At 40.3% G+C, this 26,413-nt stretch overlaps 1 protein-coding gene across 2 annotated transcripts; it reads left to right on the forward strand.

Moving 5' to 3' along the window:
- The first annotated feature begins 12,772 nt into the window (after window positions 1-12,772).
- unc93a (unc-93 homolog A) lies at window positions 12,773-26,098 on the forward strand. 2 transcript variants are annotated; one of them, XM_042096435.1, is made up of 8 exons: window positions 12,773-12,948; window positions 14,667-14,848; window positions 18,741-18,970; window positions 19,198-19,323; window positions 19,586-19,797; window positions 20,309-20,444; window positions 20,565-20,696; window positions 25,568-26,098. In XM_042096435.1, the coding sequence occupies exons 1-8, from the start codon at window positions 12,859-12,861 to the stop codon at window positions 25,813-25,815; spliced, it is 1,356 nt and encodes a 451-aa protein (XP_041952369.1). In that variant the 5' UTR covers window positions 12,773-12,858; the 3' UTR covers window positions 25,816-26,098. The 2 variants fall into 2 exon arrangements, with proteins under 2 accessions (XP_041952369.1, XP_041952368.1); XM_042096434.1 differs by lacking the exon at window positions 25,568-26,098 and adding an exon at window positions 22,139-22,802.
- The last annotated feature ends 315 nt before the right edge of the window (window positions 26,099-26,413 follow it).

A 26,413-nucleotide genomic window follows, 5' to 3' on the forward strand; every position in this document is an offset into this window, starting at 1 on the left:
TTTTTTGAGACATCATGGCTAATCACTAATGTCATTTCTACAATGGTGGTGGTGCACTGCATGACCAGTCTTTGGGCAGTGGTTATAGTGCCCACCCCCCCCCCCCCCCAAGAGTAAGATGTTGTTTCATGGGAAGTAAGAATGTTCAGTTGCAGATATTAATCGGGTCATACAACCGCTGGTCTGGAATGTTAGAGGATTCCGTCAGAAGGGTAAGCAGTTGATGCAGGAGCGGCGTGCAGCTCACCCACTAGAACCACCAGTTAGACAGAGCCACCATGTTGTTGGTCACAGATCACCCACTAGAACCACCAGTTAGACAGAGCCACCATGTTGTTGGTCACAGCTCACCCACTAGAACCACCAGTTAGACAGAGCCGCCATGTTGTTGGTCACAGGTATTGAAGAGTTTGGACTCTTGCTCTAAATCAATTTAGTTAGATGAATCAGCGGCTTAAAACGGTGGTCATTTTCCTACATCAGAGTGTCTCAGATTGAATGTCAGTGACAGACCACTGAACAAAGGCCATTAGTGTCTAGCGAGGCTCAATTTTCTGCTCATCTCATTATCTCTCTTTATGGGATGAGGTCAGAGGCCTGTCCTAAATGAAGGGAATGCGGACATTCCTCCTTGGCATTGTCCAGCGGACGTGTAATGTCCTGTCCCTCGATGCCCTTTTATGTCCCGAGAGAGGCCCTGAGTCCCCTGACGACACTGCCCTCCAGAGCTGCAGTGAGCGGGCATTCCGCTGTCCACTGAGCGCGCTTCAAAGGATGATGTGCTTGAGTGAGCGTGGGTTTGCATTTACAGACGAGCTTGGTTCTCCCGAGTGCGTGGTAGGCTACTCCCCGTCACTCCACCCCCACCCCTCACATCTCTCACTACCATCACATCAAGGAAGCTTTTATCATCCTCACTCTCGAAGATGAAAACTAAAGATGAAGAGGAAGCTGAGTGAAAAGGCAACGGGCACCTTAATCAGAGGGAGTCATCAGTCATTGTGTATGAGAAAGAGACACTCCAATGTGATGTGTTCAATTTGAACACAGAAGGAGTAGTGTGGAGTTTCACGAGACTCACAATACATTTAGATGACACTTTTATCATTACATTACAATACATTTAGTCATTCAAATGACGCTTTTCTCATCACAATACATTTAGTTATTTAAATTATGCCTTTCTCATTACATCACAATACATATAGGGCTCTATTTTAATGGTCTGAAACGGAGGTGTCTTTGTGCAAAACGCAAGTGACTTTTTGGGCGGATCTTGGGCGCTGATGCTATTTTACCGGCGGGATAATTGACTGTTGCGCCCGACGCAAATCTAAAATGGGGTGGTCTGAAGTAGCTACATTAATCATGGGTGTGGTTTGGGCGTAACGTGCAATAAACCAATCAGGGCGTCATCTCACATTCCCTTTAACAACAGGCATGCTTGTTCCATAGCTGATTGCTATTATGGTGGCGTATTTGCCAGGCGCAGCCAGGAGCGTTCACAGCGCTATAATCACTGTTCAGTTGGGAACAGTTAGCTATTGATTTTTCCTCTTGACAAAATGTAATGCAGAATTGTCACAAAGACATACTTTCCTATGTTTTGGGATCATTCTCACTAAATCACAAGGTTATGAATGCATGGTGATATTTTTGCAATGTACAATGTAATCTAACATACTCTCCCGTGCTGCCGCTGGGGCATTTGGGTTCAGTGGCATCGGCATGCAATTCAACATCACGTCTCCTTAAGTCCACTAATATTTCCTAATTTGTCATCAACACATTCGTGATTCGTGAAAATGTGTATGTTCGTGAAAATGTGATTTCCTTCAAGTGGTAATATTTTTCTTTGAAATTATGTATGGTTTACAGAAATGGGAACTACGATGTATAGCCTAGATGAGAGGCCAGGGAGTTCCTGGTCTGTGGCGGAATTGTTTTCTGAAACTGCAAAATATCAACAGTGAACGTTTGCGCCGGAACACGCCCCGTCTTTTCGTTGAACCGCCCCCGTGGGCGCAATCGAATTCCCTAATTTACAGGCACGTACCTGTGGAGGGAAAATTCCAATATGCGCTGACTGCAAAATAGGAAAGACAAAAGCGCGAGTATACAAAGTCAATTGCGCTGGGACGCAAGATAGAGCCCTTAGTCATTTAGATGAAGCTTTTATCCATGGCTACTTACAACAATCAAGGTACAGAAAGGTACAGTGAGATATTTTTGCAGCAATTAGTGCTACGCGCATAGAATATAATAACAGACCACATGCATGCTTTGCTTTCATCTGAGTACTGCACTCCATCTTTAGGTTGTAGTTTGGCTGTAGTGCTCTGACCTGAAAGGGGTACATATCTTGGGGAAGAGGCCACTGTGAGATTAAGGCTTAATACCAAGGAATTCAATTCCACCTCCCACACTGCAGATCCTGGAGCCAGTCCTTATAAGGCTGAATCACACACACTGGGGGAGTGCCACCCTGGAGTAGGTCTGAGCCGCCCAGGACTGGCTCGTCCAAGCAGCTGCCTCTTCTGATGATTTCATCGGCCTGACAGATAAGCCAGAAACACCGAGCGCTCGCTCGCCCTGGCTAGCGTAGATGGCTAGCTGGGTATGAGCGAGACAAGGTCCCCTGTGGCTGGAGCTTTTGGAAACACTGACAGCGCAGCTCATCAGTAATCAGGCACCCAGACCAGAATATATACATGCAGGATGGACACAGGTCTCCCAGCCCAAACGCAGCCGATTAGGGTTTATGCTATGCAAATGGCCCCTTGAGGAGGAAATAACTGGACAAGAGAGGCACTTGTGCCCCATTGAGGATGCAGACTAATTCTCATCGCCGGTGCCAGACAAAGGTGCGTGGGAGGAACACGGGCTAATTAAAAGGCCGCTGTAAGGAGTGTAAGCGCGACAGCGGTGGGAATAAACCTGTCAGGAGTGCGCCGGCAGAAGCATGGACGCAGGAGGACACAGACAAAAGAGGACGTGAATTATTCATGCGAGTGTTTTTAGCACAAAGTCTTGCCCTCCGCTCCTCTCTCACTCTTTCTCTCTCCGGCTGTACAGGGCTCTTCTGATTACCATACCATCCTCTCAAAGTCTCACTTCTCTCCATAGTTCTGTTCTCACTAACCTCAGGTTACGGTGCTTGCCTCAGGCCTGCATAGTACGCTGGCTTTCACTTGGTGCTACTGTGTTGTCGGATGAAACAATACTTTCACAGAACATATGCGCAAATGTTGCCAAATGTTGTACAGTTTGCAGATTTGCTAATTAGCACAGTTTTGTAACTTGGGGATGGAAGCAATCAATGTCATGAGCTTGCGCAGCTGGCCAAAATGTGGGAACGGTTTTCATTGCTGCCTTAAACTCATGCAGTTTTTTGGTTTTGGTCATTTTCAGAAGCAGTGGATTACATCACTGTAAACAAAGTATGATGTAATGGTGTAGAAGAAATGGGGCGACAGACAGATACCCCCTGTTATGTTTTGTCTCCATGGTTACAAGAGTTCAGTAGGCTATACTGTAATTTGTCCCAATGACACTCTGAATGAGGTACTAATTAAATTGAAGTATTTCACAGTGAAACGGTTTTGCAAGAAGTGATATAATTAAAGCTGAAATGACTGTGAACTTGTGAAATAGTTGCTGACAGCCAAATAACTCCTGCACAAAAACAGGTTTCTCATTTCAGTAGAGTATTGGCCTACCCTCATCCGAAGTATGCACAACAACGGTCACAGGAAGGGCACACAAGGAAAACCAGTCATATCTGTTTTTTTAGATTTCCAAGTTATTCCTGTTCCCGCATTTGCCCATAGTGAGGAATTCAACAAAAAAAAGCATAATCACTCTCAGAGTTAGCAAGTAATCTGTACACATAATGGAAAACATGTAGCTAACCTAATGTCAGATTGATCTCAAGTTGAAAACCAGCGATATCAGGTCTTGTCACCTTCCCCGGGACCAATCGGCAATGCTTTTTGAATCACAAGATGCTAGTTAGTTAGTATGGAGATGTTGAGATCAATATCAAGAGTCATAAACCATTCAAGAGCAAAACATTACATTTATATTTACTAATAAACAAACACAAGGGAAAACCAGTGGTGTTAATATAGTGCATTTTTACTCAGTACACGATTAGAATGTTAGCTCAGCTCAGTTGCTTGGAGAAAAAAGAGGAATATACTGACAGGAAATACCAAGTAAAGTATTTTGCATTCAAAAGACAACACAAGTCTTACCATTGTTTTTAACTTGACTCAGATATGATCTTTCCTCATGCCCTTTATTATAAATTAAATGTTTTATCCATTTTATCATTTTACTTTCATTCCCTCAATCATACTTCTGTTCATCCACCCACTCATACATCTATCCATTTATGTTCATCCAGCCTGATGTATTCCCTCTTATTGCCCACTTGACTGGCTCTGTTACCCCCCCCCCCCCACCCACCCCCACCCCCACCTGCCACAATCCTGCCCATAGACCACATGCGTGTCAGAGGTCTGTTGGGGTTTTGCTAAATAAAGGCATTTTTGTGGGATGTCAGCACCTCTGTGCCATTGTGTGTTGTGCTGGTAGCAGCACCAGAAAATGCCCCACAGATCCACATTGACATCAGCAAACAGTTAACAATGGTCTGGCACAGAGTGAGTCACACCGACCAGCACTGCTATCAGCAGGAAAAACACGTCGCGCCTGCTCAGCCACGCTGTGGCACACACACACACACACACACCCCTACACACACACACACACCACACACCCCTACACACACACACACACCACACACACACACACACCTACACACACACACCACACACCCCTACACACACACACACACCTACACACACACACCACACACCCCTACACACACACACACACACACACACACCACACACCCATACACACACACACACCACACACCCATACACACACACACACACACACACCCCTACACACACACACACCACACACCCCTACACACACACACACACACACCACACACCCCTACACACACACACCCACACACACACACACCCATACACACACACACACTACACACCCCTACACACACACATCACACCACACACCCATACACACACACACCACACACCCATACACACACACACACACACACCACACACCCATACAGACACACACACACACACCACACAACGATACACACCACACACCCATACACACACACCCCTACACACACACACACACAAACACACACACACACACACACACACACACAAACACACACACACACACACGCAACCCCGTACACACACATACACCACACACACCCACACATAAAGAAACCAACAACAAAATCCACACATATCCCATTTCTAACCCATTTAGTCATGCTCAGAAATGCACACTCTCCTAAGAGATAAAGCCCATGAAGATCATGGTCAGAAAGCTCAGCTGTGCTTTCTTTTCTTACTGAGAGTACCAAGACGCCCATAAGATGAGCACTCATCATTCACTAACATTTTTATTTCAGAGTACCAATTCAACAACTATTGTTCTGAGAAGTTAACAATACATTATTTTACCAATAAAATATACCGTCTTTTTAACGGGTTCTGTAACAACAGAGTTGAAAGGTAAGACTTCAAAGTGTACTGACAAATAGTGGAAGAGCTTTAGAAAAGTGTCTGTCTGTCACAACTAAGAGCAGAGTCAGCAGAAGGGCACCATGGTGCTGTGTGGCTCCAGGTGAGCATCCCCTATAGGTCTCCCCTGTCCTGGGTCAGAGGAGGCCGGGGACCAGACAGCACATTGCAAGTGTTTCAGCCCCAGGGATTAGGCCGACCCTTTGGCCAGTGCGTAGCTCAGATTCCACAGCAGATTTGAGGAGATCAGGAGGTCGGAGGAGAGGGGGGGGGGGGGGGGGCAAATCCACCGATTTCCCACCAAAAAGCGTAGACACGTATTGTTCACCCTTAAATACCTGTCTCCACAACTCTGAGTTTCCAAGTGTTTAAGGTTGAATAGGTGGTTCTCCAATGAAGTAAAATGCATAAGGAAGATCATTTTGTCTGACATCCATTATTGTTCTCTTGAATTTCAACATCCTCAACTTCCAAGAAAATGACTCATTTTCATATGACAAATGTTTGTGTCAATCAAGGGCTGGCTATGTACAGATATATACTCTTTGTTGATAGTTATCATGTGTATCTGTCTGACTTTGGGGTCAGTCATCTGAAGTGGCCCATTGATTGTTGCACAACCATTTGGGTTCAGATTGTATCTGTCTTGATAGGCAAGCAAATAATATTTCTATACGAACCATGCATGCATGGTAACACTTAGTTTAGGGAGCGCATTAACCATTAATAATTCACTAATATGTGTATAGTATTCAACAAGGTCTGTATTAACCATAATTTATTAGGGCTTTATTGAACAATTTCTTATTCTTAATCCATGGGTCATTTATTATTGGTAAATCCTTAATAAGCACTAGTTGGTCTTGATGTAGGTTACTGGTATATTGTATGGATCAAAATAGAGAGTGAATAGACTCCTAATACACTGTCTATGCTGAATATGTGACTTACTGTATATTGACAGAGTATCATATTATGTGTTCCCTAAAATAAAGTGTTTACTGTTAAGGCTAATATATCTAAGTTACACCCACTCTTCACATCTGGGATAAAAAAAATCCAAGATCCCTTTTTGATTTCCTTGAGAGGCCATATTATCTCTTGGAAGCCTTTTCATGTTATGAAATGAAATATGAATATTATAATATGTTCTACCCTCCGTTTTGTTCTTCACATCCAGCAGATGTTTCATATATGTTTTTTTTTTTTACAGTAAATGAAAATGTAGCTGTGGGTGTGGTGAAACTTGAGTGCTTCTCAATTCAACATCTCCCTCCAGTGGTCAAACTTTAGAATAGCAGTTGGAGTGACACCCCCCCCCCCCCCCCCCCCCAAAAAAAAAAAAAACCCTCACAGAAAGATATGTCTGTGGAGGTTGCAGGAAAATCAGTTCCTGTCTCTGAGCTTTATTGACTACACAGGTAGTGTGGGGCTGCCTTGTGATCCAGTCTGCTTGCGGTTACAACAACAGGATGTACTTGGACAAGCTGAGAGGTAGACACCTCGGACAGTCTGTTCATGCTGGTGGTCTAAATCCCAGAGCTGTGTGTACTCAATAATTGTGTGTGTGTGTGTGTGTGTGTGTGTGTGTGTGCACGCTTGCATAGGTGTTACGTGGAAGGGTTCTGCATGAATTAATCCTGACCTCCCTGCTGATTAAAGAGTTCAAATGTCACCACATCAATCCAGTATAACCCAGGGTAACACTTTACTTGACAGTATCAACATAAGAGTGACATGAACACATGACACTGTCATGACACATGAATCCTAACCCTAATCCTAACCTTTAACCCTAACCCTAACCCTAACCCTAACTCTATCCCTAACCCTAACCCTAACCTTAAACCTAACCCTAATCCTAACCCTAACTTGTTATGACAAAAACCAAGGAAGTTTATTGTCACATGCATATAGTTACTGGAAGTAAGAAATGCAGTGAAATTATGTCTGGTGTCAGCCTATTTGTGCAAAGTGGGGGGGGGGGGCACCAACAAGGAGCACCCAAGAGCAACAGGGGCAAGGAAAAACTCCCTTACCAAGGAAGAAACCTTGGGCAGATCCACGGCTCAAGGGGCTAACCCAACTGCCAGGGGTCTTGGTGTGTGTGTTGGGGGGATGACAGGGGAGATGGGATAGTGTGCTGTGTATGTGGGGAGAGGGCAGTGTGCAATATGTGTGTTGGAGAACCTTCCTCATGAGACAATGTGCTGTGTATTGGGGGGGGGGGGGGGCAGTGTACTGCAAGTATGGTTAAGGGACTTACTATTGCAAGCAGAGTACTGTATGTATGATGTATGTGAGTGATGAAGATGTGTGTGTGGGCGGGAGGGGAGTGTAGCAGTGACTGTGTGTGTGTGTGTGTAGTGTGCGTGTGGGTAGGTGGGGGCAGTGTGCTGTAAGTATGTAGAGGATGTGTGTTGGAGAAGATCCTGAAGCCGAATGTCAATTAATAACAGAAGCGTTATGTCATAAACATTTATGACTTGTTTATGACACGTTCATGACAGTGTCATGTCACTCTTACATCGATACTGTCAAGTAGAGTGTAACCAAACAGGAGTGGCAATATACACAGATTTTCCATGTCGATACTCTCCTCTTAGTTCCTGTAACTCTCACGGGTCTTCCTGGTTGTGTAAAGAAAAGTTCTAGAAACTGAAAGATTTAATTCCTGGCTCCTCATCCGACTAAATAGTCTATACTCCTCCAAAACCAACAATTACATCCCGCTTGATGAATTTTTCAAAGCCCTGTTTTTTACTGTCTCCAACTCCAACAGAGACTCACAGACCTATGCTCTAGCTCATTTCCCTGTGGAGCAGTGAAAAACTCAAAGCACATGAATTACATTTTTGCCAGGGGAAAAATAAAAAGAATGTAACTGTAATCTTGCGTGAAGTCATTGAGATTTAATACGTGTCCAAACTGAAATATGAAGGCAAATGATCACTTGTTAGCTGGCGCTAAAGCTCCACTGAGTTTTGTTTTATTTTTCCACCACTTTCTAAGGAGCTGTGTCTGGTCTTCAGGCTGTTTTTGCTACCGTCATCTCAAAGCATGTCTAGATCATTTGAAAGAGTTAGACATTTTGGACATAGGCCTACGGCAGCATTTTTCTACAACTGTCCCGTACTACACTGGTGCTGGTCCTAATCTGGTGCTAATCTGTAGATAGGGTCTTGCGGTTGTTTATCAGGGATATCAGAAATCTCAGCCTCAAGACATTTCTAGGATGTGTTAGATTGAGACCTTTTTGCAGCCTTTGCTTCCTTTGTGATTTCGATGAAGCTTTTAGAGTCTTCTGCATAGTGGAGATATTCTGTGAGTGTGACATATTACATTGGGCAAGGCCAAGACAAATGTTATAAGACCTTGTTGCATTCCACTGTGTTTATATCATTCTCTCTCCCTCTCTCTCTCTCTCTCTCCCTCTCTCTCTCTCTATTTATTTGTTGCCAATATTGTCGGTCAATGTAGAGCTGAAATTAACATTCATTCCATTCTCTCTAAAGCAACGCTCAGGCACTATGTCCTTAGTGCCCTCATGGTCGTGATAGTCTTGTTTAATTATCAGGACACTGTAAAGAAAGTAACAGTTTTATACCTCAAGGGGAGAGAGAGAGAGAGAGGGGAGAGAGAGAGAGAGAGAGAGAGCTCTAGTCTAATGAGGCCCAGACAGGGTCAGGCCCTCTATTTAATGGACTGAGTGAGTTTGGGGAGTGGGGGAGGAGATGGGCAGCATTTCTAATTGAGAAGAATTCCTGCAAGCTGCCATTGTGCTGTTGGAAACCAGGGTTCCCACCGAATCATGAGCAGGAGCTCCACAGGCACACTCTGGCCTCGTCTAATTACAAACAGACGGACTTCATGATCTCACGTTTGGCCAACAACACATGCCTGGGATGTCTGCATGATGGACCATCCTCTCCGCTGTGGACGCCGGCATGTCCATCAAAACCAGATCATGGAAATTATTGTGGTGCCATCAAATCTGCAGACAGCACCCTCTTCATTTATTTGCATTCCTGATAAAATTGAGTAAAACGAGGTGTAAAAATCATCTTTTGGCTTATCCTATGACAACAATGAGGAAAGATCCAACCTTGAAAGGAAAATAATTTACTTTAAGGATAAAAAAAATCCCAATGGATTAAAAAAAAAACAATGGGGGTGGGGACTAACTGGTACAGCTCTCAGTATATTGCCCACTTATCACATAAGATTGGCCTTTCAGTATCACAAACGCTAAACACAACATTTCAGAGATGCAAACTGAGTGGACCTTGATTTCTTTATTGATGGGTGGAGATGATGCTCAAAATTTCCCCCCCCTGTATCCCAGGGTAGACATATATAACGATGGCGTGATAAGACTTCTTTTATTTCATGTCAACGCAATAAACATAACTTCATGAGCAGCTTATCTTATCACCTGGTTTACCAAATAACGATGCTACGTATGGTGAAGAGGAAATGAGGCGGACCCATGTGTGACAGACAGCCATGGCCAAAGGTTTGATGATAGCTAGTGTCGAATCTTCCGGGAGGGGCTTAACTGCTTTGACTATCCTTCATTTTTAGTGCTAACTGGGTACCCGGTACGACGATAATTGACGAAAAGGGGAGTTAATACATTGTGTCACTTTAAGACACGTGTCACTCATCACTGACATGGGCCTTTTTTCAGATGCAATGAAGCTCTCAAGTGGCCAAACTCCAAACTTTCTATTGCCCAGTTCAGCAGGTTCATGCAGTATGAAACATCATAATAACATTGTGAAATAGTAATGAAATTCAATCAATAACAATTACAATTAAATAAGGGGTATAATAATGATATACTGAAGACACAACATGACAAATAAATATTTACATTTAAATTCACTTGAAATGTTAACAATGAATCAACCACCATCTTCTTCTGAAGCACTGTTTCATCTCTGAGAGGGTTGTGAATATAAACACGTTAGTTTAACTTGGAGAGTGTAAGCAGGTTTAATAAAGAAATAATTAGCAGATGTGACAATGTTGTAATGTTAGGCCATGTCTGTCTTAATAACTTATAATTAAGACAATTAAGACAACTTATGATAATGTGTCCATTTCACACTGTTTATGTTATGGATATGGTTATGGTATTTATCTTCCCCCATCCCATATAAGGTGACACAACATTTTAATCAGGATGACAAAAAACTGACCATATACTGTAAACAGAACTACTGTCAGTACAGTTTGTACTGTTGTTAGGGTACTTGTATTGTGTGTAATGACAGTAAAGTTGTGTCTAATCTGATCAGATCAAATCTAATCTAAATGGAGATTTCACCATAGATAATATAACTTTTTGTCTTGTTCCTCTACAATTTAATGTGTTTTTTTACTTTATTTACTTTAAGGTTTATTTATTTACTTTAAGGTTTATTTACTTTAAGGTTTATTTTCTTCATTTTGCCTATATATTGTCAACACCCAACAATTTCATTTTTAACAAGGAACACTGTCTCTTCAAAGCTCATTAAGATTTTTCATAAACCTAAAAAGGACTTTACAAACTCATTACATTCATGAAAAGCTATTGCTTGATAGGACATACTTATAAAGTGTTTATAAGATGAGGACTAGATCTGAATGCAGCAAGACAAAACCACTGATTCTCTTCCATGGTCCAGTGGCTGAAAGGGTAGTATAGTCTCCCCTAGGAATGATAAGACACTAGGAGGAACTGCCCGCCTCCCTTTTACGGGATGCCCAGTGTCGTCACCACTATGTCTGTGTCCCCAGGAGCTGTTGATATCATTTGAACTTTGTCCCTATACATCTCTGAGGGAAATATGCCCTCCACAGAACTGTACATCTGGATGTAATTTTTACAGGAAGGAACTCATTGTTGAACATAATGGCCATGTCAATTTTGCTGAAATCCAATGTTAAATATACTGGTGTGTAGTGTACACTGTAAAAAAAAAATACGGAAAAAAACCTTGGGAATTTAACATAGGTGTGTGTATACTTATGCCCCCTGTATTTTGAGGAAATACATACTTACTTATTTACGATACATTATTCATTCACAAAGAAAATTGGTGTCCTTAAAGGTTGGAATTTTCCTGATTTTTTAAAATTACGACATTAAAGGGATATTCCACCATTTGGGGAATTACTCTCATTTTTCACCTACCCTTGAGTTAAACAATTGATGTTTACCTTTCTCAAGTTCATCCATCCAACTATACGCTCATTCAGGCGTAATAATCCAGTCACTAACCAATTTTTATGCTGTAGCTCGACCTTGTTGCTGGGGGGACTATTTTCAGGTGCTGCATGAATTGTGCTGCTGCACCCAAGGTGTTCCTTGATTATTACGCTGGAATGATAGTATAGTTCCATGTCAAATCAGCCTAGCGTTTCATTTTCCGTTGGTCTTATTACACTTTCTAACTTCAGAGGAGACAAGTTTTATATAGGAAAATTACCGGAAATCGTAGTCACTTTTAAACGTGATGCTAGCAGGCGAGATGCTAATGGTCTAATCGGATCCAATGATCTATGCTAGGCTGGAGCTAAAAGTGGTATCGCCAGACTCAGAGAACGGCTGGAGAAAGGTAAAAATCAATTGTTTAACTCAAGGGGAGGTGGAAAATGAGTCTAATTCCCCAAATGGTGGAATATCCCTTTAAGGTCAATTTCCAAAAGATGATTTTTTTCAACTTTAGCATGGGTGTGTAAACTTATTCTCACAACTGTAGTTTGCAAACCAATAAACATTTAGTTGTTTTTGATTCATACAGCATACATTTCAGAGTATGGATTGCAGCTTGAGGTGCATGTCAAGTATACCTGAAAAAAAAATCGAATGTTTGAAAGAAAATCAAGGTTTTGTTCAATTTAAAAAACTATGACCCAATAAGTAGTTCTTGTGAGCCCTGAAAAAAATGGTGGCTCAGAAGGACATGTGTTTGACACACACACACACACTCCTGCCAGGCAGCTCACCTTAACAAGAGTCAATCATCTATGTAATTGTTGATGAGATGGGCTGATAAGACGAATAACCAAAGTTGAACTTTGACCTCATCTAGTAGAATCGGCCATAGACTCACTTTAAAATGAACAGTGCTGGGCCTGGCTCTGTCATTACAGTAACTCACTGAAGCCGGGGAAATCTTTTCAATTTTACCCCAAACAGGATTTGAGCCTGAAAACAAAAATGATTAGTCGGAACTTCAAAAATGTCCTTGTTGTGTCCTTTGGATTTTTATCCCTCTTCACCGCGTATGGAGGACTGCAAAGTTTACAGGTAATAACAGTTATTTTACATTTGTGTGTAAAGGTGTTGAAACAACAAAGTACATTTGCATTTATTCATTTAGCTAACATAGAATACGCAAATGTGAAATATGGCATGTGTAGTTACTGTGGGTCTATATATTAAATTCTATTATATGTTATAATATAGGCTACAGCTACAGTATATTAATTCATTCATTTTTGGTAAAAAGCTTTAGGCAGACAATATTATTTAATTTCATGATCTCAGTTATGGATGTTTGCAAAGATGGCTCTGTCAAGTATTTCAAATGTAATATGGCATTCCTATGTGAGCATTGGGGAGTTACTTAAGAAGTTATCTTTGTTGTGATGAAAAAAGAATGAGATTTAATGTATACATTTATCTACCAAGTTTTAGCTAACAAAAATGAAGGGGTTTTATGATAAATTGCTATCTGTTTCCAGAGGTGGACAAAGTACACACAATTCCTTTACTAATTAAGCATAGACAATATACTGACATTGTCAAAAATTACTCCAATAGGCTACAAGTGAAAGTTGCCAATGACCTGAAGTACTAAATTTTAAAACATCTTAAGTATTCTTTTCAACTTATATTATTTTCAATGTAAATTTAGTTAATAATAGGGTGTACATCCGTTAGTTGGTCAATAGGACTTGAATAAACCTATTGTTCCTTACATCCAGCATCAACATTTTACCTATTTCCATAGCTGTTAAAATGGGTGCAAGAATGCACTTATAAATTGTTATTTATTCCCTGTAGAAGGGGGTCACTTTCGCTTCAGCCTGGTTGGTGCTCACGGAACAGGACGCAGAAGTCAAGAAGGGAGATCCAAGGTCTAACAAGAGCCAAGGAGCAGGACCGGAGCACACAATGCTTAAAGTGACTAACGTTTCGACGCCCATGCGTCTTCTTCAGAGTCAAAACGAATTTGTTTGCACAGATAAAAATCACGCTAAGCAATGAGTGCTCCGGTCCTGCTCCTTGGCTCTCGTTAGACCTTGGATCTCCCTTCTTGTTATTAATTCCCTGTTCACAAATCTAAAACATTTTCACTGCCGAACACAAAATAGGATTACTCAATTATGAGTATTTACTGTTTAATGACGTAAAGATCTAGCTATGTAATGAATGCCAGGTGATTCCAACTGCATGATTATGGAAGATGCTCTGAGGAAGAATCTGCCTGTCACTATCATTAACATAGCCAAGTTCAAATTGAAATACTGAAAACATTTTGTCTATTGCATTGCTGTATTTAAAGAATCACTTCAAAGGTGCTTAAAAGTAACGAGTAGGCTACTTCATGTTTATATTTTAAATGTTGTAAAGGTCAAAAGTTTTGTATTTGTCTTTAATAAAAGTCACATGTTTCCAAAAACTATTAATACTCAAGTAAAGTACAGATACTTAAAAATCATACTAAAGAAAATGAACTTAATTACTTAGTTGCTGTCCACCCCTGTCTGTTTCTGAAAGATCACTTAAGAGAGGCCATCATTTTACCATCAACTAGAACAACTATGGACATTAAAACTATAACTTCTTGAGGCACAGATTCAAACATTTACAACATTTGTGCAATTATGTTTCTTCAGTTGTGTAAGTATGCTGTGTTGCCTCATTTCAAGCGGAGAGAGGTACTACTATATAAATCAGAGAAGGTGATTAGGATCTGTTTCTTCTTTGCACTTATTGTTGTTTTGTGTGTCCCAACACAGAGCAGCCTGAATGCTGAGGAGGGCATGGGAGTGATTTCTCTGAGCGTGATCTACGGCTCCATCATTGTGTCCTCCATGTTCCTGCCTCACATCCTCATCAAAAACCTGGGCTGTAAATGGACGATTGTGGCCTCCATGTGTTGCTATATCACCTACTCAATCGGGAACTTCTACCCTGGCTGGTAAATAAGATATCTTTAATTTGTACCAAATCAATAGAGTACTTTCAGTGACTGCATTATTACATACTGCATGTTTATGCTAATGGTTAGTGGTTATGAGGATGACACATCACACTATAATGAGTCATTTAGACAAAGAGCACTAGGAAGTGTAGTGGATAAGGAGCTGGGCTAGTAGCCTGAAAAGTTGTAGGTTCAATACCTGTCTTCCACCGTTGTGCCCTTGAGCAATTAGTTAATAATAGGGTATCCCCAATCCCCCAAATGCACAGTAAAGTACATCCATTTAGAAAATAAACAAGTTAGACTTCAAGAGGCAGCAGAACACTAGCAACTGGACCAGCTAACAGTTAACAGATCCTGGTGTATTGATATTCTTGCCAAACATTAAAGGTGCTCTAAGCGATGCCACATGTTTTTTAGGCTAAAACATTTTCCTGCAAACCTCACCTAACCAAACGCTAGCTGTCTGTGTCCTGAATACACTGTAAAAAAATGCCATCTGTGTGGACAGCCCAGGCTCCAAAAACTGCAACAAAAACAACCTGGGCAAACCTAGCCCATAAAAACAAACTATTCCAGCAAATCACTAGCCTGGGTGCCATTCCGAACTTAGTCCCGCCACAACATTTGAAGTCGGGAAGTTCAGTCTGGCATTGCTCCATTGTGGAGCAAGTATGCTCGCCCTAGATCGGGCGGACCAATCAAATCGTGCTTTACGATGATGGACTATCACGTCATATGAGCACGCTTAGATTAGGCTTATGTTTGAAACAGAAACGCTGTGGCTAGAAGGATACATGGCTTTTAAGACCCCATATGGAAAATGCATATTATTTAATGAGATTTTATCACTGAAAACGATTATTTCTGAAAACTTTGGCCAAAGTTGAGATGTGGGAAAACTTGTGGTTTCACTTTCATCAAGGGAAAACAGCACTGTTGCATTGCGACATGTTCCCTTGTTCGTTTGAAATCTCTGATTGACCACCTGTTCGAGGGATTTGCGACAGCCTCTCCCAGCTGTTTAACATGTTTGTAACATATCAGTGTTCAACAGAATTATTTTTAAAAACGGAGGGGATATAGGCTATCAGTTTTTTCCTAATAGCCTACCCTTCTATGTATCTCTTAGATTTCGCTAATGAGTGTTGTAGGCTAGGAGTTATTGACGGCACTAACTTTTACAAAAGACCAGAAAACAATGTCAAGGCATTTGTGGAGAAGAAGGATGGTTCGTGTGTTTTCTTCCTACACCTCACGGTAAGCTATTTTGTTGCTCTGATTGGTTAGGTCTATCCAATTGAGTGCAGAGGCATTCCCCCCCTGTATCGGTTGAAACACGCCCCATAATTATGTCCCAATGGAGCAGTATCAGACTCATATTCTGACTAGAATTGAGTATGACTACGTCAGGCTAGCAAATCACAGAAGAGATGCACGTTTAGGAGAGTTTCAATTGCACAGCAGCAGCACAGGAGGGAGGGGGAGGAAGTAGCGAGCTAGCTCTCTGTTTTGTTTGAAAGTCAACAGAAGTGACGTTACCTAGCATCGCTTAGAGCGCCTTTAAGGTCGACTTTCCATTTGTTCACAAATGTTCAACACACCATCACACACATACAACACAGTAAAAAATTATTTGCCCTTGGTGTTACTGTATCTTAACTTCTATTCTTTTGTCAAGCTGACTGTAATCACCACTGTTATTCTAACAACTTAGAAATCTGTGTCATTGCCTGTAAACTAGTGGCACAGTTGATACAAAATAGAATGTGGTGTTATTTCTACTATGTAAAAAAGGTTTTGACCAATAAGTCATAGTAAAGTCTTTTCTTAAGTTACTTCAACTTATAAAAATAAGGGTAACACTTTACTTGACAGTATCGACATAAGAGTGACATGACACTGTCATGTCACATCAAACTCTAACCCTAACCCTAATCCTAACTTGTTATGACAAAAACCGAATGACACTTAATAACAGAAGCGTTGTGTCATAAACATTTATGACTTGTTTAGATTCTAGATTCAATACTTTAATTGCCATACAACAGAAGTTGTTAGGAATTTGCTGCAGTGTGCTCTACAGTACAGCAGATAAGACGACACCAAACAGAGATAAGAAGCCAAAGACATAGACATCAGACATAGTACATTCATTCATGGCTCCCTACAGAGGCAAGAGTGGCAGTTGACATTTTAGTGGAAGTTTACCCAAAGTTCAGGATTTAAGTTCACTTCCAAAAGTGCAAATGTCACAGGGTGATGATGACAATACAGTAAATAAAATAAATATACTGTATAGTACTGTGGCATATAGCATGAATACAATTTAAAACATATTGCTAAAAAAAAAAGAGCAAAAACACAGTATCCAAGACCTATGCTGGCTTGATCTGCTTCCATAACGTATTGGTGCAAGGATGGGGAGTTATTTAAAAGTCTGATCACACTACAGTATGTGCTATTTAAAAAGCGGGAGGTCTTTGTGTTAATAGCCCTCAGCCTTCTACCTGATGGGAGGATCTTAAGGAGGTGGTTGGCAGGATGAGTTGCATCCAGCAGGATTTTCATGCCCTTGCGTTGCATGTGGGCCTTGTAGATTTTTGCTAAGGGGGTGAGTTTGCAACCTACAGTATGATCTTCTCGGCCGTGTGAACTATTCTGTCTAGCTGTAGCCAGTTCTGAACAGTGGCGTTTCCATACCAGACAGTAATAGAGAAGGAGAGAATACTCTCAATAGTGGCACGATAGAATTGCAGCATCCCCTTGCAGACCACCCCAAATTTTCTCAGCTGCCGGCGAAAAAAGAGCCTCTGGTGGGCTTTATGACACGTTCGTGACAGTGTCATGTCACTCTTATGTCAATACTGTCAAGTAAAGTGTAACCAAAATAAGTAATGTAGTTTCAACTAAGTTTCATGACCTTTTTCATGACCGTCAACTTTGATTTTGAAGTCAACTCAATAATATATGGGCTGAACTTAAAATTGTAAGTTATGGTCCTAACTACAGCTTTTTTCAGAGTATTGTCAGGAGTATCATTAAAAAGTGGGCCATTATTGAAATATATAGGACATTTCAGAGAGTAGACATACTTATTTTCTGGGTTTCATTGCAAAACTGACTACTTTCTCAATTAGCATTGACCTGCCCACTTGGAGGTGTCACGAAGTTGGACACTAAAGGCTTACTTGCATTATGTGTCTTGTACTTCCTTCTGGGATGGATTTGATCTTTACCTTATAAGGTGAAAGTTATTTGACCGTATAATTTTTACTATGAATGGATATAAAAGCTGTAGCAACTGGACTAGTAGTTGTACAAAGGGAGTTCATATTCACAATGACAATACTGCACAAATATGTCTGCAGCACAAACAATAAGCCCTATGCACAAATTAATGTGTTGTGGATGGTCATCTACTTGATGGTTTGTGGCACCAACAAATAATTGCACGACAACTTGACAACAACAGTAAAGCTTTTAGTGTCACTGTCACTTAGTCATGTATTTTATTTCAATATTAAATTTCAGTAAGGAATTGATATGTGATCTCTTTAGGAATATGTTGACTAGGGCTGTGGCATTCTGGGAAAAAAGCTCCAAGTTAAATTCATCTTAAGTCATATTTACTAAAAATTATGTTGTGTTGACAAAGAAGACTTTGTTGTTGATTGAACTTGTCTGATTTAGAATATTAGTCAGATCAACATGCTATCTTTATTTAATGCAACTCGATTGCCTCATTATGATAACTTCTTATATGATGTTCAGTCAACTTACAATTTGAAGGCAACCAGGTTTCTCATTTTTTCAAGTTAAAACAACAAGTAACGTTTTAGTCACTCATTTGTGTACACAAGCTAAAGCTAACTGTAGGCTTTCACAGGGCTACTCTCATCCCCACCTCGGCCATCCTCGGTCTGGGAGGCTCTCCTTTGTGGTCGGCCAAATGCACATACCTGACCATCAGTGGCAACCTGCAAGCTGACAAAGAGAACAAGAAGAATGAGGACCTCATCAACATGTACTTTGGCATCTTCTTCTTCATATTCCAGTCCTCTGCTGTGTGGGGTAACCTCATGTCCTCCCTCATTTTTGGCCAAGATACTGAGAAAGGTGGGGGAACTCAACCGCACAAATCAACCACAAAATTAGGAATACCCAACATCCAAGGATTACATAAATCACACAAATTGTATGATAATAACTGTTAATAACTGACTGGATTACTCGCATAACCATTAATATTGCATACATTATATTATATTCATGTATACATAGAATAGGATATGATGCAGGAGAGTTTTGTTGTTGTGTACAATGGTATGCCTGTTTGTTTGTAGCTGATATTCCAGAGGAGCAGCTCAAGTACTGTGGTGCAGCACTTTGTGAGGAAAATTTTATCCAGGGAGCAAATGCAACCCGACCTGCACAACACCTCGTCAACACACTGCTTGGATGCTACATTGGTAAAATAGGGTATTGTTTTTAAAAATGAAATTATATGGCCCCAGTAGACAATCCTGAAAGAAGTTTAACCTAATTTACTTCTTTCCTGCTTCGTAGCTCTGGAAATTTGCACGGCATGAAAGCATTTGTAACCATGAAGAGTGAATCATTAGTTGTTTTTTTTAAACGAAGGCCCTTTGATATTAGTCCCAATCTGTGATTATTACGTTTTTCAAGTTGACATGAGCGTGTGGCTGTGTGTAAATGTTTGTTTCATTACAGGTGTAGGGGTGTTGGCTGTGATTCTGGTGGCTGTGCTCCTTGATAACATTGACAGGGACAGTGCAAGGGAATTCAGAGGCAACAGGACACCATTTTGCGGAACCTTCTTGGCCACATTCAAGCTTCTGAGGGACAAGAGGCTGGTCATGCTTATACCCTTGACTATGTACAGTGGCTTTGAGCAAAGCTTCCTGTCTGGTGAATACACCAAGGTAAAGAGTCAATTCAATGTATAATAATGTCAAGCCTCAGTAATAATAACTTCAAGTCTTTCACTAGAAGTCCACCTGTCAGTGCACAGTTGGCTATAGGTATAGGTTGCCAGCTAAAAGTTGGATCCATAGCAACCAAAGAGCCACTGTAATTGTATGAACCGTGAAATAGCATGTGCATTCACAGATCATTAATTACAAGTAATCAGTTTTATCATCTGATGTTGTAGTATTTGTAGATAGAGATTGATGCTCATAACACCTAGGCCATGGGTCTGATGTCCAAGGGTTACACTGATAAAATGTAAATGGTCGTTGCATTTTGTTTTGTAAGCTTAAACAGAAGTTTTTTGATTAACTCTATAACTCTGTATTGTTCATTGCACAGGTACAAAGTATGTATTATATGTTTTCTTTTCCATGGTAATTCTAGTAAGCTGTATGTGACTGATCTGATCAATCACATAAAGGAAACAGCATAAATTAAATGATCTTTCTTTTCTCCCTACAGAACTATGTAACCTGTGCACTGGGAATACATTTTGTTGGATATTCGATGATTTGCTTTGGTGCTGCAAATTCACTGAGTTCTTTTGTGTTTGGGAGGCTAGCAAGATATACAGGAAGAATTGCACTGTTTTGTTTGGGTAAGTCAACAGTTTAGTACTGATGTTTGCATATTTATATATGAGATGCTTGCTCAGTTGGGTATGTAGGGATATTCAGACTGCTGGACTTTTCAGTCAGTTGCTCTGTTGATCTCACAGCTGCTGCCATAAATCTCGGCTGCATAATCGCTCTCCTGCTCTGGAAGCCACATCCAGACCAGCTCCCTGTGTTCTTTGTATTTCCTGCTCTGTGGGGGGTGGCGGACGCCGTATGGCAAACCCAAACGAATGGTAAGTAAATCTGACCTTTCTGTCAGCTAATAGACCTCTGAAGTTTGCCTACAAACAGTACCCAAAGCTGCCATCTTTGCCCATATATGGAGATCCAGGTGTTAAAGGGAAACTTGGCAGGATTTCGCCCTCTGCTGGAGAAATTGTGCATTATGATATTTCAAACTGTGGGAAAAGGTAACGATAAAGCACATGGATTTGTTTACAAGCTAGCGAACGGTTAGGATAAGTTTGGCAGGACTATGTGGATGTTACAAGGTAAGAAACACGATTTAAAACGAGTTTCTTGTTTCTCACTTCTCTTTCCGGGACGGTAGTCTCAATGTTGCAAGGTTGGTTTTCCGCCTGGGCACGCTAGGCGCAGCGGGGAAAGTCACAATTTTCACCAGAACAGGTCATTTAACCATCCAAATGATTTCTAAACAGGTTTATTACGTTGAAATTAGGGCTGTCAATCGATTAAAAAAAATAATCTAATTAATTACATACTCTGTGATTAATTAATCTAAATTAATCGCATATATAATTTTTGCTGTGAAAGTATTTTAAATATTTAAATTCAAATGAATCATTGAATAATCAGCATTAGTGACATTAAAGTTCAAAAACTCTTTTATTATTATTTTCACTGTTCAAATAAAAGTTTTTTTTTCACATACAAGGCATTTCAGGCCACAGATATAACCTAGGGGACACAATGAAAATGAATTAACACTCCCCTCAATGTCAACACTTATTTCTTTGCATTGATGTGCGACTATAGAGTTGATGAACTCCGGTAATATGCAAATTCCTTGCTGCAGACATTGCAGAGGACTTTATTTTCAACACTTTATTTTTTATCAACATCATCAGGCCATTTTTTAAAAGTAAATGTTCCAATCAATGATCCAGGCAGCACGTTTTCGTCTCTCTCCTTCATTTTACAGTCTGACTAGAACGGCTCGAGGTCAAAGGTCATGCGGAATCGATTAATCTGCACACATTTTTTTAATCAGTTATTTTTTCTCAAATTAATTAATCGAAATTAATCAGTTATTTTGACAGCCCTAGTTGAAATAGTTGCCAAGTTCACCATTAATGGAAGCTAATGGCAATTTAATTAGCAAATATCAAAGTTCGCTGTCTTAATATACCGAAGATCACAGAACCCACTAGAAGACAGGTGAAAAAAGTGTGTATGACAAAACATCTGCATGTCAGACTTCTTCGTCCCCACGAGAGTGTAACAGGTGTGATTTTTCAACATACCGGATCTCCTTATATGGGCAAAGATGGCAGCTTTTTTGTAGGCGAACTCCAGAGGTCTATGGTCAGTTCTGTTATAAATAGCAACTTTTTATCTATTTTTTTGGAGGACTACGTTACAGTAATCAGTGACAGCCCCAGTTGTCTCAGTATCTTCGGTGAAGGGTAGTAACAGCTAATTATTCAAATTGCAGCACTATACGGAGTTCTGTTCCCTGACCACAAGGAGGCAGCGTTTGCCAACTATCGCATGTGGGAGTCACTGGGCTTTGTCATAGCTTTCGCATACAGTACCTTCATCTGCCTCTCAATCAAGCTCTACATTCTCCTGGCCATGCTCATACTCACCATGATCACCTACCTAATGGTGGAGTACCACCACCATAAGAATCCAATGTCATCGAAAAGCTTCAACTTAGACATCAAGACCACCCAGTCTGAATCTGGAACCAGTGAGAAAGAGAAGGACGGTTTCAAAGAAGCTTACATTGTGAAACAGACTGAGATGTAAACATGTTAAAAGAAAATGCTGAAGGTGATGGCATGAGATTATGTCTATTGCTTTTTACAAAATACAGCCAAAAAACTAAAGCACAATTAATGTGGCTGACCCTTCCATGGCCTTCTCAATCAGAAAGACACATGCATTGGCCGCTAACGTTAATTTTAAATATTCTGTTTATCTTAAAATGATGTCTTCTGCATTTGCATGTCTATTACATCTCGTGACATTTGATGTTTAAGATTTTTTGAAAATGTAAGGTTTCATTGCAAGATATTCTTTCTGTATATACTGCTCAAAAAAATTAAGGGAACACTTCAATCATACACTGGATCGGTACTCTGACACTGTTTGGTTCTGAGCACAAGTAAAACTTTTGAGGCAAGTGTTTTATTTTGCAAGAACTGTCAGATATTCTGTGAATGTAGTTTGAGAATTGAGAAAAGGGTGGAAGGTTTCAAAAAATGTGTTTTAACAATTGTGGAAAACTGTAAGTGTTCCCTTCATTTTTTTTTGAGCAGTGTATATCAAGAGAATGTGCTCTTGTTTTGCTGCAGAGTGTGCTCATTTTATTAAATTGTGCGCTCAGTTTAATACATTTTTGTAAAATGAGCATGGAATTCAGTAAAATGAGTGCACAATTTACTAAAATGAGTGCACTACTTACTAAAACAAGCACACAATTTACTAAAATGAGTGCACTACTTACTAAAACAAGCACACAATTTACTAAAATGAGTGCACTACTTACTAAAACAAGCACACAATTTAGTACAACAGGCGCACAATGTAGTAAAACGAGCGCACCGTATACTAAATTGTGTGCACAATCTAGTAGAATGATGTAGTAAAACGAGCACACATTCTCTTGATCTTGAAAAATCTCCTATGAATGTACTGTATGCCTTTATAAAATGGGGTGTAGAGTATACTGTTTATACACACATATGCACTTTATTACCTTTTCATCCTCACACTGCTTTTATGCCATTGCTTTTTAGAAATAGGTAAAAATTGCTTAGAGTTGTAGGCCCTTCTTGATGTAGGTGGTCTGTATACTGTAAAGTGATTAGTTTTGCTACTTGTACATGCCCTTACTGGTACATGTCACATGTACACAACTAATTACTGAAGTTTAAATGGAATAATTTTTTCGAACCATGTGTAAATAACAGATTAACGTCCATCTTGACTCATCTTCACTGACTCTGACTAGATCGGCACGTAACTTGGGCGTTGTAATTGATGACCTACTAAACTTCTCTGAGCATGTAGCTTCAATTGCAAAATCATGTTATTGTCAAAATCATTCCACACAACGTTTTGTTCAGGCTAGGGTCATCTCCAAGCTGGACTATTCGCCTTATTTACCCGGCGGCCAGAACGAGGCTACAGGGTACACTTGCCATTACACCTCAGTCCAGCAGATGGTGCTAATGCACTCCGTTTGCAAACTGCCAAAAAAAGCTCACCGAAAAAGAAGAAGGGTTCACTGACCTGTTCTTCTTCTTCAGTGAGTTTTTTTTGGCAGTTTGCAAATGGAGTGCATTACTACCACCATCTGCTGGACTGAGGTGTAATGGCAGGTGTACCCTGTAGCCTCGTTCTGGCTGTGAATAAGGCGAATTGTAATTCACTTTTAGCTGCTTACCTGCTTGTAAGACCATTACAGCAGATTCAGAATGCAGCAGCACGCCTGGTCTAAGCAATCAGCCATAGAGGACACATGGGACTCCTCTCCAAGTTACTCTCCACTGCTCCTACAGTAGCCAGTAGTAGTTTTAAATCTCACTGTGGCCTATAGGACATTGATTGCATCTGCTCCCTGTTATTTTAATGATTTATTTCAATGATCAAGATGTACATCCCCAACCGCACACTGCGGTCTTCTGATGAGCGTCTGTTGTGTCAACCAGTCATAAACGCTAGGTCAAATTCAAGACTTTTTTCCTCAGTGGTTCCATGTTGGTTGAATGAGTTGCCTAGTGTTCTCCGTTCCTGTGATAGTTTTTGGTCTTTCAAGATGTCTAAAGGCATATCTGTTCAACATGCACTTAGTTCATTAATCGTTGTTATGCGTTATGATTTGTATAGTATTGTTTATTTTCATTAGGCTGTTGATTAATTTGACATTGTTGTTAATTATTGATATTCTCCTTAATGTAGTCTTACCATGCTATTTTTATTATATTATTGATTGAAAGGACATTATTGTTTATTATTGCTATTTTCCTTCATTTTCATTGTTTATTTCATTAGGCTATTGATTGAATTGGCATTATTGTTTATTATTGCTATTCTCCTTAATATAGTCTGACCAACATCTTGAATTGTTCCCTGTTAAATTTAAGTATTATTGTTTTGCATTTGTATGTCGCTTTAGACAAAAGCATCTGTCAAATCCCATAATCATAATTATAACTAAAAGGTTATTTGTGATTATTAACATGCCAAAGTGAATACTTTATTCTAATGAAGAGAATGATGTTATAGGAAGGCTGCACAGGGCACAGAACTGAAGCATTCCATTCCCGGAGCACAAATAGAGTTCTTAGAAGACTGGTCTAATTGTTTCATTGATTATAGTGGAAGCTAATTTTTGCAGCAGACACTACGATAGCAGAACCCTTTAGTTATGTGCTCAGTGTAGCCTCCTTCATGCCATTGTGTGGCATAAGCACATTTTTGTGTATGATTTTAATGTCTGTGAGATAATAAATCAGATGTTGTGATATGGAAAATGGGTCACACTATCTACAGCTTTGTGTCTCAGTGCTGAATGGCCAGTCCTTATCTGATGATGTCACACATTTCATTAAGTGTGTTGCATAAATGGGCACTATTGCCTGTTGGGGTTTGACATTATGTTTTTAGAGATATTAAAGGCTAGAGTAGAGTGTGAGACTTTTCTAGCTGATGTTGTTAGCATGCTGGTTGCTCCCCTTACAGATTTCCTTTATTATGTACTTTTCTGTGCAGGCTTAACATTGGAGGGAGGGGATCTTGTGTGTCCAAAGTCGACACCCTGTGATAAACTTTTAAGTGACATTGCTGTTCTCCCATGGGTTTTAATCTAACAGTGCACTCGAAGGGCATCCTGAATTTGCTGTTCCCATTGCAGGACTTTACGCAGTTCTCTTTAAGGACCACAAGGAGGCAGCATTCAGCAATTTCCGCCTGTGGGAGGCACTGGCCTTCTCTTTGTCTTTCGGTTTGAGCAGCTTCATCAGTGTGAGGACCAAACTGTACCTGGTCCTTGGAGACCTCCTGCTCTCAGTTGCAGGCATTGTCGGTGTTGAAATTATAGAAAGAAGAAGGAAGACTAGAGTGGAGGCCAGCAGCCAGCCCACGGGAGAAGAAGTCTTGTAGATGAAAGGATGATGAAACACTGTGTGATGCTGTGAGTAAGCAAACTCTCTCTGAAGTGCTCATCCAAATACATCAACTGTCAAAGAGGTGATGTCAGATGCAATCATACAAATGGTTTGTAGCAGAGGTACAGGTGGGCATCCTCTGGCATTCTTGGAGGTTGTTATGAAAAATAGTATCTATAAAATCAATAAAATACTGTCTGAGTCACTGACTGCACAAAGTATTGAAAAACAATGAATGATGAATTTTAATTTAATGAATTAAAACAGCCAAAACCTGATTTTATATTTTAAAGCTTTTAAGAACATATTAGTTGTTTTTGTCACATTTTTGTCATATTAGTTGTTTTTGTCATATTAGTTGTTGTTGTCACTTTTACCAAATAATAACAAAAAATACATTTTCCTTTCCACTAAAATTAGGTAGTCTTTATAGAAACGTTCCACATAGAAACTGGCTTATAGATAAAGAGTTTTCGGGGATCTGTACTGAGCATAAGCATAGACCAAATAGCAAGTAGAACTGATTCACTATAAACTCAACTAGTCTTTATGCATAACCATAGTGGAATACGTTTGGAAAAATATGATCTATA

This window comes from Alosa sapidissima, chromosome 6, assembly GCF_018492685.1.
Source record: "Alosa sapidissima isolate fAloSap1 chromosome 6, fAloSap1.pri, whole genome shotgun sequence".
Taxonomy (NCBI): Eukaryota; Metazoa; Chordata; class Actinopteri; order Clupeiformes; family Clupeidae; genus Alosa; species Alosa sapidissima.

Bases quoted from the DNA above. Each gene is read 5' to 3' on its own strand.
- unc93a (XM_042096434.1), top strand. From the start codon at position 12,859: ATGATTAGTCGGAACTTCAAAAATGTCCTTGTTGTGTCCTTTGGATTT. The intron at 19,324-19,585 runs GTAAAATAGGGT...GTTTCATTACAG, and splicing joins ACTGCTTGGATGCTACATTG to GTGTAGGGGTGTTGGCTGTG. The intron at 20,445-20,564 runs GTAAGTCAACAG...TTGATCTCACAG, and splicing joins AATTGCACTGTTTTGTTTGG to CTGCTGCCATAAATCTCGGC.